The 10,980-nt window shown below is 52.6% G+C and overlaps 1 protein-coding gene across 3 annotated transcripts in view; it reads right to left on the reverse strand.

Annotated features, from left to right (window-relative positions):
* fhdc3 (FH2 domain containing 3) overlaps positions 1-10,742 on the reverse strand; it is an 18,412-nt gene extending 7,670 nt beyond the window's left edge. Inside the window, exons 1-8 of one of the 3 annotated variants that reach the window (XM_046316854.1) lie at positions 10,620-10,742; positions 8,924-9,367; positions 5,558-5,617; positions 3,488-3,592; positions 2,850-2,935; positions 2,262-2,362; positions 1,990-2,060; positions 1,675-1,782 (exon numbers count right to left, since the gene is read on the reverse strand). In XM_046316854.1, coding sequence (XP_046172810.1) covers positions 1,675-1,782; positions 1,990-2,060; positions 2,262-2,362; positions 2,850-2,935; positions 3,488-3,592; positions 5,558-5,617; positions 8,924-9,346 — 954 coding nt within the window. In that variant the 5' untranslated portion in view covers positions 9,347-9,367; positions 10,620-10,742. Of the gene's footprint in view, positions 1-1,674; positions 1,783-1,989; positions 2,061-2,261; positions 2,363-2,849; positions 2,936-3,487; positions 3,593-5,557; positions 5,618-8,923; positions 9,453-10,619 lie in introns of all 3 variants that reach the window. The other 2 variants (XM_046316853.1, XM_046316856.1) reach the window with 2 other exon arrangements.
* Positions 10,743-10,980: the final 238 nt, after the last annotated feature.

A 10,980-nucleotide genomic window follows, 5' to 3' on the forward strand; every position in this document is an offset into this window, starting at 1 on the left:
CCTCCTCCCTCCTACCCCAGCTATGTCTCCCTCCCTCCCTCCCTCCTACCCCAGCTATGTCTCCCTCCCTCCCTCCCCCTCCTACCCCAGCTATGTCTCCCCCCCCTCCTACCCCCTATGTCTCCCTCCCTCCCTCCTACCCCAGCTATGTCTCCCTCCCTCCCTCCTCCTACCCCAGCTATGTCTCCCTCCCTCCCCCTACCCCCCTCCCTCCCTCCCTCCTACCCCAGCTATGTCTCCCTCCCTCCCTCCTACCCCCCTCCCTCCCTCCTACCCCAGCTATGTCTCCCTCCCTCCCTCCCCCCCTCCCTCCTACCCCAGCTATGTCTCCCTCCCTCCCTCCCTCCTACCCCAGCTATGTCTCCCTCCCCCTCCCTCCCTCCTACCCCAGCTATGTCTCCCTCCCTCCCTCCCTCCTACCCCAGCTATGTCTCCCTCCCTCCCTCCTACCCCAGCTATGTCTCCCTCCCTCCCTCCTACCCCAGCTATGTCTCCCTCCCTCCCTCCTACCCCAGCTATGTCTCCCTCCCTCCCTCCTACCCCAGCTATGTCTCCTCCCTCCCTCCTACCCCAGCTATGTCTCCCTCCCTCCCTCCTACCCCAGCTATGTCTCCCTCCCTCCCTCCTACCCCAGCTATGTCTCCCTCCCTCCCTCCCTCCTACCCCATGTCTCCCTCCCTCCCTCCTACCCCAGCTATGTCTCCCTCCCTCCCTCCTACCCCAGCTATGTCTCCCTCCCTCCCTCCCTCCTACCCCAGCTATGTCTCCCTCCCTCCCTCCTACCCCAGCTATGTCTCCCTCCCTCCCTCCTACCCCAGCTATGTCTCCCTCCCTCCCTCCTACCCCAGCTATGTCTCCCTCCCTCCCTCCTACCCCAGCTATGTCTCCCTCCCTCCCTCCTACCCCAGCTATGTCTCCCTCCCTCCCTCCTACCCCAGCTATGTCTCCCTCCCCCTCCCTCCTACCCCAGCTATGTCTCTCCCTCCCTCCCTCCTACCCCAGCTATGTCTCCCTCCCTCCCTCCTACCCCAGCTATGTCTCCCTCCCTCCCTCCCTCCTACCCCAGCTATGTCTACCCCAGCCTCCCTCCCTCCCTCCTACCCCAGCTATGTCTCCCTCCCTCCTACCTACCCCAGCTATGTCTCCCTCCCTCCCACCTACCCCAGCTATGTCTCCCTCCCTCCCTCCTACCCCAGCTATGTCTCCCTCCCTCCCTCCCTCCTACCCCAGCTATGTCTCTCCCTCCCTCCCTCCTACCCCAGCTATGTCTCCTCCCTCCCTCCCTCCCCCTACCCCAGCTATGTCTCCCTCCCTCCCTCCTACCTACCCCAGCTATGTCTCCCTCCCTCCCTCCTACCCCAGCTATGTCTCCCTCCCTCCCTCCCTCCCTCCTACCCCAGCTATGTCTCCCTCCCTCCCTCCCTCCTACCCCAGCTATGTCTCCCTCCCTCCCTCCTACCCCAGCTATGTCTCCCTCCCTCCCTCCCTCCTACCCCAGCTATGTCTCCCTCCCTCCCTCCCTCCCTCCTACCCCAGCTATGTCTCCCTCCCTCCCTCCTACCCCAGCTATGTCTCCCTCCCTCCCTCCTCCTACCCCTCCTACCCCAGCCCTCCCATCCCTCCCTCCTCCCTCCTACCCTAGCTATGTCTCCCATCCATGTCTCCCTCCCTCACCATGGTGACGTAGTGCAAGAGGTTCATGCCAGGTTTGTTGGCCTTGGTGTCTGCCAGCTTTAGTAGAGATGCCATCCTGAACCCGATGGCACTGCCAGCGTACCCGCCCTAAAACAACAGTTCACCGTCACTGCCCACATAGACTAAAACCACACAATAACATATTCACTTTAGTCATTTAGCAGACAGACACTAACGAATAGACGGCACATTAAAAAAACAACGTTTGAAAACAAGGCCCACGTACAGGATTATATGATAGAGAACACACACGTAATTTGTAAGTCCTAGATAGTAGATCATTGCGTTACGTACAGCATTCATGTAGTTCCCGGCCTTCAACACCAGGCGGATGATTGAGTGGAGATCATCGCAGACCAACAGCTCTGAGGGGCAGAGAGAGAGAGATAATTATTGTTCACTTGCTTTGGCTATGTTTACATACATGTCTCCCCTGAAAATAAAGCCCTTTGAATTGAAAGAAAGAGAGAAATAGAGAGAGAGAGAAAGAGAAAGAAATAAAGCGAGAGAGAAAGAGGGAGAGAAAGAGCATTAAGTAGTGGGACAGAGGTGGAGCAGCGTTTCACCATTAGCTGCCTTGGTCATGACAGCGATGGAGTGTTTCATCTCATCTATCAGAGGGAACAATTCTTCTCTCAGCATCAGAGTCCTCAGACGCTCCTCATAGCTAGAGATAGACAACACCATCATCACAACCTCAATCATGACAACACCATCATCACAACCCCATCACCCCAAACACCGCAACCCCCCCACCACCCCACCCCCCCCACCACAGTCACCGCCAACCCCACCGCCACCCCCCCACCGTCACCCCCGCCACCCCCCACCCCCCCGCCACCCCCGCCACAGTCACCCCCGCCACAGTCACCCCACCACCGTCACCCCACCACCGTCACCCCACCACCGTCACCCCACCCCACCCCACCACCGTCACCCCACCACCGTCACCCCACCACCGTCACCCCACCACCGTCACCCCACCACCGTCACCGCAACCCCACCACAACTAACCCCATTCTCACCCAGGTACTAACCTAGTACCCTCACAATGACCCCCATTCTCACCCAGTTACTAACCTAGTACCCTCACAATGACCCCCATTCTCACCCAGGTACTAACCTAGTACCCTCACAATGACCCCCATTCTCACCCTGGTACTTTAACTAGCAGCACCATGAAGAGGTCCGGCTCACACAGCTGGGTCAGGTCTCCACTGAACGACCGCAGCTTCTTCACCTGGTGGGAGGACAACGCATCATCAGTACCAGCAGACAGACAGCACCAAGGAGCATAAAGAAACGCATGAAACGACAGATCACTGGTAAAGCCCTGGGCTGGAGCTAAACGACAGATCACTGGTAAAGCCCCGGGCTGGAGCTAAACGACAGATCACTGGTAAAGCCCTGGGCTGGAGCCAAACGACAGATCACTGGTAAAGCCCCAGGTTTGGAGCCAAACGACAGATCACTGGTAAAGCCCCAGGGCTGGAGCCAAACGACAGATCACTGGGCTGGAGCATGTGATAGAGTAAAGAGGGTGGTTAGTTAGGCTGCGTTTACACAGGCAGCACAGTTGTGATCTTATTTTCACTAATTGGTATTTTCACCAATCAGATCAGCTCAGATGTGAAAAGATCTCATGTGGTTGGCCAAAAGACCAAGTAGTGTGTGTGTGGGGGTATCAGAATGATCTAAATGCAGCCATCGTTACCTCTCCCTCCTCTAGCAGTAGTTTACAGTGTGATGAGTGAGCATAAGAAAATAGTTATGGGGTTAGCTAGTTACTTACCTCTCCCTCATCTGGCAATAGTTTACAGAGCTCCTTAAGTTTTCCTGCTCCAAACCTCAGCCAGTTCCCCCTTCTGACGTCATCCACTATGTCCCTCACCGGCCTACAGGGGGAGACAGAGAACAGCCCACGGTGCATAGGTCACCCTAATCTCACTTGCGCCATGGAAAAGTATTCTCGTGGAAATACAGCGACTGCCTTCAGTTATGTACATACGGAAATATCCAAGCTCTCTCTCTCGCACACAAATAAAACAAGGATGCATTGTCGTTCCAACGTCATCAACCATTCTTGTCTACACACCCACACAATCTATATAGCATCGATTCCAATAGATTCCATTCAAGGGCAGATGTCATTGAGAAACAGAACCACAGTGACGTCTGCAGTAGGTACATTTGTTAGTCAAAGTTGGGGCTGGACATTGAATTAACGTTAAGAAGATACACTCCTACAGCCAGGTGACAAGACTGGATCACCTACAGCCAGGTGACAAGACTGGATCACCTACAGCCAGGTGACAAGACTGGATCACCTACAGCCAGGTGACAAGACTGGATCACCTACAGCCAGGTGACAAGACTGGATCACCTACAGCCAGGTGACAAGACTGGATCACCTACAGCCAGGTGACAAGACTGGATCACCTACAGCCAGGTGACAAGACTGGATCACCTACAGCCAGGTGACAAGACTGGATCACCTACAGCCAGGTGACAAGACTGGATCACCTACAGCCAGGTGACAAGACTGGATCACCTACAGCCAGGTGACAAGACTGGATCACCTACAGCCAGGTGACAAGACTGGATCACCTACAGCCAGGTGACAAGACTGGATCACCTACAGCCAGGTGACAAGACTGGATCACCTACAGCCAGGTGACAAGACTGGATCACCTACAGCCAGGTGACAAGACTGGATCACCTACAGCCAGGTGACAAGACTGGATCACCTACAGCCAGGTGACAAGACTGGATCACCTACAGCCAGGTGACAAGACTGGATCACCTACAGCCAGGTGACAAGACTGGATCACCTACAGCCAGGTGACAAGACTGGATCACCTACAGCCAGGTGACAAGACTGGATCACCTACAGCCAGGTGACAAGACTGGATCACCTACAGCCAGGTGACAAGACTGGATCACCTACAGCCAGGTAACTAGGTGACAAGACTGGATCACCTACAGCCAGGTGACAAGACTGGATCACCTACAGCCAGGTAACTAGGTGACAAGACTGGATCACCTACAGCCAGGTGACAAGACTGGATCACCTACAGCCAGGTAACTAGGTGACAAGACTGGATCACCTACAGCCAGGTGACAAGACTGGATCACCTACAGCCAGGTGACAAGACTGGATCACCTACAGCCAGGTGACAAGACTGGATCACCTACAGCCAGGTAACTAGGTGACAAGACTGGATCACCTAAAGCCAGGTGACAAGACTGGATCACCTACAGCCAGGTAACTAGGTGACAAGACTGGATCACCTACAGCCAGGTGACAAGACTGGATCACCTACAGCCAGGTGACAAGACTGGATCACCTACAGCCAGGTTCCTGGATCACCTCCCAGCCTTGGTCAAGAGGTCACCTACAGTCAGGTGACAAGACTGGATCACCTACAGCCAGGTGACAAGACTGGATCACCTACAGCCAGGTGACAAGACTGGATCACCTACAGCCAGGTTCCATACCCTCCCACCCTTGGTCCTTGTTCCCCCTCGTTCCATACCCTCCCACCACCCTCGTTCCATACCCTCCCACCACCCTCGTTCCATACCCTCCCACCACCCTCGTTCCATACCCTCCCACCACCCTCGTTCCATACCCTCCCACCACCCTCGTTCCATACCCTCCCACCACCCTCGTTCCATACCCTCCCACCCTTGGCCCCGCTTTACCTCTTGAACTGCTTCAGAAAGATCCCAACATTCATACTCTTCTTAGAGTTGAGGATTAAGACATACCTGAAACCACCCTAGTCAGACAGAAATACCAATGCTATTTCACCCTTGGTAAACCAGTGACAATGTAAATAGTCTGGGTGGCCATTTGATTCTTGAACTGCTTCAGAAAGATCCCAACATTCATACTCTTCTTAGAGTTGAGGATTAAGACCTACAGAGAGAAGATGAAACACAACCTAGTCAGACAGAAACAACGACAGTCAATGCTATTTCACAAATAAAATGCTGTGTAAACCAGTGACAATGTAAATAGTCTGGGTGGCCATTTGATTAGTTGTTCAGCAGTCTAATGGCTTGGGGGTAGAAGCTGTTCAGCAGTCTAATGGCTTGGGGGTAGAAGCTGTTCAGCAGTCTAATGGCTTGGGGGTAGAAGCTGTTCAGCAGTCTAATGGCTTGGGGGTAGAAGCTGTTCAGCAGTCTAATGGCTTGGGGGTAGAAGCTGTTCAGCAGTCTAATGGCTTGGGGTAGAAGCTGTTCAGCAGTCTAATGGCTTGGGGTAGAAGCTGTTCAGCAGTCTAATGGCTTGGGGGTAGAAGCTGTTCAGCAGTCTAATGGCTTGGGGGTAGAAGCTGTTCAGCAGTCTAATGGCTTGGGGGTAGAAGCTGTTCAGCAGTCTAATGGCTTGGGGGTAGAAGCTGTTCAGCAGTCTAATGGCTTGGGGGTAGAAGCTGTTCAGCAGTCCAATGGCTTGGGGGTAGAAGCTGTTCAGCAGTCCAATGGCTTGGGGGTAGAAGCTGTTCAGCAGTCTAATGGCTTGGGGGTAGAAGCTGTTCAGCAGTCTAATGGCTTGGGGGTAGAAGCTGTCCAGCAGTCTAATGGCTTGGGGGTAGAAGCTGTCCAGCAGTCTAATGGCTTGGGGGTAGAAGCTGTCCAGCAGTCTAATGGCTTGGGGGTAGAAGCTGTCCAGCAGTCTAATGGCTTGGGGGTAGAAGCTGTCCAGCAGTCTAATGGCTTGGGGGTAGAAGCTGTCCAGCAGTCTAATGGCTTGGGGGTAGAAGCTGTTCAGCAGTCTAATGGCTTGGGGGTAGAAGCTGTTCAGCAGTCTAATGGCTTGGGGGTAGAAGCTGTTCAGCAGTCTAATGGCTTGGGGGTAGAAGCTGTTCAGCAGTCTAATGGCTTGGGGGTAGAAGCTGTTCAGCAGTCTAATGGCTTGGGGGTAGAAGCTGTTCAGCAGTCTAATGGCTTGGGGGTAGAAGCTGTTCAGCAGTCTAATGGCTTGGGGGTAGAAGCTGTTAAGGAGCCTTTGGAACCTAGACTTGGCGCTCCGGTACCGCTTGCGGTAGCAGAGATTACTGTCCGACATAGGTGACTGGAGTTTGACTTTTTTGGGCCTTACTCTGACACCACCTGGTATATAGGTAAATGGATGGCAGGAAGCACCAGTGATGTACTGGGTTGTACTCACTACCCTCTGTCATCAAGGCAAATATATTTTGTTTTGTGTCAACTTTTTTTTTCCAGTTACTACCCTGGAATGAGTAGGTGTCCAAACTTTTGACTGGTACTGTAATGACCGTCATCGCAAATCAACTAAATTGCACTTTTTAAAAAACAAAACAAAAAAACACTTCCACTTCAACCAGTAAATGGCTATTTGGCTAGCTTTTGCTACAGCCCATGTCAATGAGCGTTAGCATTCTAGCTGACAACTGCTGTATCCAAAAATAGTTATTTTGTTAAGCTCACAACCAAATATAATCTTAGCAACTGTTCAAGCAAGAATCAAAACAGAGGGAAGTGTATGAGAAGCCTAAAAAGTTATTTTGTTTAGAAGTAATGAAAACAAATCTAGGCTATGTTGAATGGGAGCAAGACGGCAATTGGTAGCCACAACGACTGTGGATCATTGTTAATGAGGACAGAGCGGGCAAGGCAGACAGAGCGGGCAAGGCAGACAGAGCGGGCAAGGCAGACAGAGCGGGAAAGGCAGACAGAGCGGGAAAGGCAGACAGAGCGGGAAAGGCAGACAGAGCGGGAAAGGCAGACAGAGCGGGAAAGGCAGACAGAGGGGGAAAGGCAGACAGAGGGGGCAAGGCAGACAGAGGGGGCAAGGCAGACAGAGGGGGAAAGGCAGACAGAGGGGGAAAGGGACAGAGGGGAAAGGCAGACAGAGGGGGAAAGGCAGACAGAGGGGAAAGGCAGACAGAGCGGGAAAGGCAGACAGAGCGGGAAAGGCAGACAGAGCGGGAAAGGCAGACAGAGCGGGAAAGGCAGACAGAGCGGGAAAGGCAGACAGAGCGGGAAAGGCAGACAGAGCGGGAAAGGCAGACAGAGCGGGAAAGGCAGACAGAGGGGGAAAGGCAGACAGAGGGGGAAAGGCAGACAGGGGAAAGGCAGGGGGAAAGGCAGACAGCGGGGGAAAGGGAAGCGGGGGAAAGGCAGACAGGGGGAAAGGCAGACAGAGGGGGAAAGGCAGACAGAGGGGGAAAGGCAGACAGAGGGGGAAAGGCAGACAGAGGGGGAAAGGCAGACAGAGGGGGAAAGGCAGACAGAGGGGGAAAGGCAGACAGAGGGGGAAAGGCAGACAGAGGGGGAAAGGCAGACAGAGGGGGAAAGGCAGACAGAGGGGGAAAGGCAGACAGAGGGGGAAAGGCAGACAGAGGGGGAAAGGCAGACAGAGGGGGAAAGGCAGACAGAGGGGGAAAGGCAGACAGAGGGGGAAAGGCAGACAGAGGGGGAAAGGCAGACAGAGGGGGAAAGGCAGACAGAGGGGGAAAGGCAGACAGAGGGGGAAAGGCAGACAGAGGGGGAAAGGCAGACAGAGGGGGAAAGGCAGACAGAGGGGGAAAGGCAGACAGAGGGGGAAAGGCAGACAGAGGGGGAAAGGCAGACAGAGGGGGAAAGGCAGACAGAGGGGGAAAGGCAGACAGAGGGGGAAAGGCAGACAGAGGGGGAAAGGCAGACAGAGGGGGAAAGGCAGACAGAGGGGGAAAGGCAGACAGAGGGGGAAAGGCAGACAGAGGGGGGAAAGGCAGACAGAGGGGGAAAGGCAGACAGAGGGGGAAAGGCAGACAGAGGGGGAAAGGCAGACAGAGGGGGAAAGGCAGACAGAGGGGGAAAGGCAGACAGAGGGGGAAAGGCAGACAGAGGGGGAAAGGCAGACAGAGGGGGAAAGGCAGACAGAGGGGGAAAGGCAGACAGAGGGGGAAAGGCAGACAGAGGGGGAAAGGCAGACAGAGGGGGAAAGGCAGACAGAGGGGGAAAGGCAGACAGAGGGGGAAAGGCAGACAGAGGGGGAAAGGCAGACAGAGGGGGAAAGGCAGACAGAGGGGGAAAGGCAGACAGAGGGGGAAAGGCAGACAGAGGGGGAAAGGCAGACAGAGGGGGAAAGGCAGACAGAGGGGGAAAGGCAGACAGAGCGGGAAAGGCAGACAGGGGAAAGGCAGACAGAGGGTGTTGTGTTGATTTGGTAACTTAGTCCCAGTGGTGCTCAAACCTCTCATCTGTGAGTACTCACCCTCTGTAGGCCCTGTGTGGATAGGGACAGGCCCCTGATGGTCTTCTTGACAGGCCCAGTCTTTCGCAGAGGCAGTTGAGTATCAGACTGGCTAAACATCTCCTCCATCCTCTGGGTGTCCAGCTCAAAGTCCACCATGGGCCTCTGGGACGTCCACACGTTCTTCTTCCCAAGGACTGACTGACGGGGGATGGCATCCCAGTTAAAGTTCCTCATCTTGGAACGACGATGTACGCTACGGGAGAAGGCATCGCAGCCTCCTCTTGGGAAGGCGGGGGGAGGTGGGGGTGGGGGAGGTGGGAGAGGAGGAGGTTCAGGGGTGTGATGGAGAGATGACTCCTGTGTGTTTGGAGGTGTGTGAGGGAGTTGAGAGGGGCCAGGGGGAGGAGGGGGATGAGTTGCTATGACTACAGCTCCTTCCATCGGTGTCTTGAGGACAGAAATCTGTTGTAAATGCAGAGGGGGGAGGTAAAACTTCTATAGGCCAAGAAGGAGCACAGATCACTGACGAGAGATGGGACAGAGGGACCTAAGAGAGGAGAAGAGAGGAGAAGAGAGGAGAAGAGAGGAGAAGAGAGGAGAAGAGAGGAGAAGAGAGGAGAAGAGAGGAGAAGAGAGGAGAAGAGAGGAGAAGAGAGGAGAAGAGAGGAGAAGAGAGGAGAAGAGAGGAGAAGAGAGGAGAAGAGAGGAGAAGAGAGGAGAAGAGAGGAGAAGAGAGGAGAAGAGAGGAGAAGAGAGGAGAAGAGAGGAGAAGAGAGGAGAAGAGAGGAGAAGAGAGAAGAGTAACTGACACATTTACATATTTACTGCCCAAGCCGACATGACACAGTGACTCCACTTCTCTCCATGTCAATGTCCTGTGCCAAAATGTGACCGCAGTATCTGATGGAACTACAACTATTTGATTATTCAGGGCTGTAATAAAATGTTGTACCAAACCATAGAACACTTGGCTCTAGGGAGGACAATTATGACTGTTCACACAAAGCATCCAATAGACAATTGGTGTTGAATATATTCTCAGAAACTTGTAGGTTTCAAAAGTAAGTTTGGCAAACAGAAACGAGGCTACATTATAGTAAGTAAAACTCGACTGGTTTCAGTCAAAAGAGATTAAAACAAATGAAACGGACAATACAAAAAAAATATAGGAAGGTCAATATATATATAAATATAATAAGTCAATTAAGTAAAAGTTCAAATTCAGCAGTAGCCTATAACAAACTCCATTACATAGTCAAACATATCCAACAACCACACAATATTGTGACTGAAATCAAGTTCTATTTTTTTCCATTAGAACATAGCAACAGGTTCAATCAATCTCTCCTTTCTTTATAACATAGTGACAGCTTTCAATTGATTTCAATCAAGGGCCACCGGCCAGTTGCTGTTGGCGGTCAACACACGGACGGGTAAAAACCGTCATTAGCTAGTTTTCCATACAATTAGCGCCAGAGTTGCATGCGAACCATCTAAAATACACATTAAAAACAATATGCGCATTTTCCCACCTGAGATGTTGCCATCTAATTCATTTGAAATGGTGGATAAAAGCCTGTGCGCCATAAAAAACTTATCCGGTTTAATAAATGACCAAGTTAAATGGGTTCTACTGCATTTTCAACTAAACTGATGGTTTTGGCATTAAACATTTTTGCGTTGACAGGTAGGATATAATTCTTTATTCACCTACCAGTTTAGATCGTATTTCAAACGCAGATTAACAATATAGTCCGCAAATCGCTGATCAGCATTTCATTCTGCAGCAAACCGTCTTGCATCTGAAACGTCAACTTTGGGTGCTGTATGGCTGCAGTACGCGCGGCACCGTGAAGAGCGCATGAATACATAGACACAAACATGCACTCTCACCTGATAGGAGCGTGCCCATCAATCAATTAATCAATCAACTTCCGGACAGGATAACACGCCCTAAATGGATTTCCTCGTTTATAATATGAATTCGGTTGTGTGAATAACGGCAAAGTATTCTAGATCTTTGCGTCAAGGACCGATTTGATGAAAACCTACCTTAACATATGGAGTATGTCTAC

Source organism: Oncorhynchus gorbuscha, linkage group LG20, assembly GCF_021184085.1.
Source record: "Oncorhynchus gorbuscha isolate QuinsamMale2020 ecotype Even-year linkage group LG20, OgorEven_v1.0, whole genome shotgun sequence".
NCBI lineage: Eukaryota > Metazoa > Chordata > Actinopteri > Salmoniformes > Salmonidae > Oncorhynchus > Oncorhynchus gorbuscha.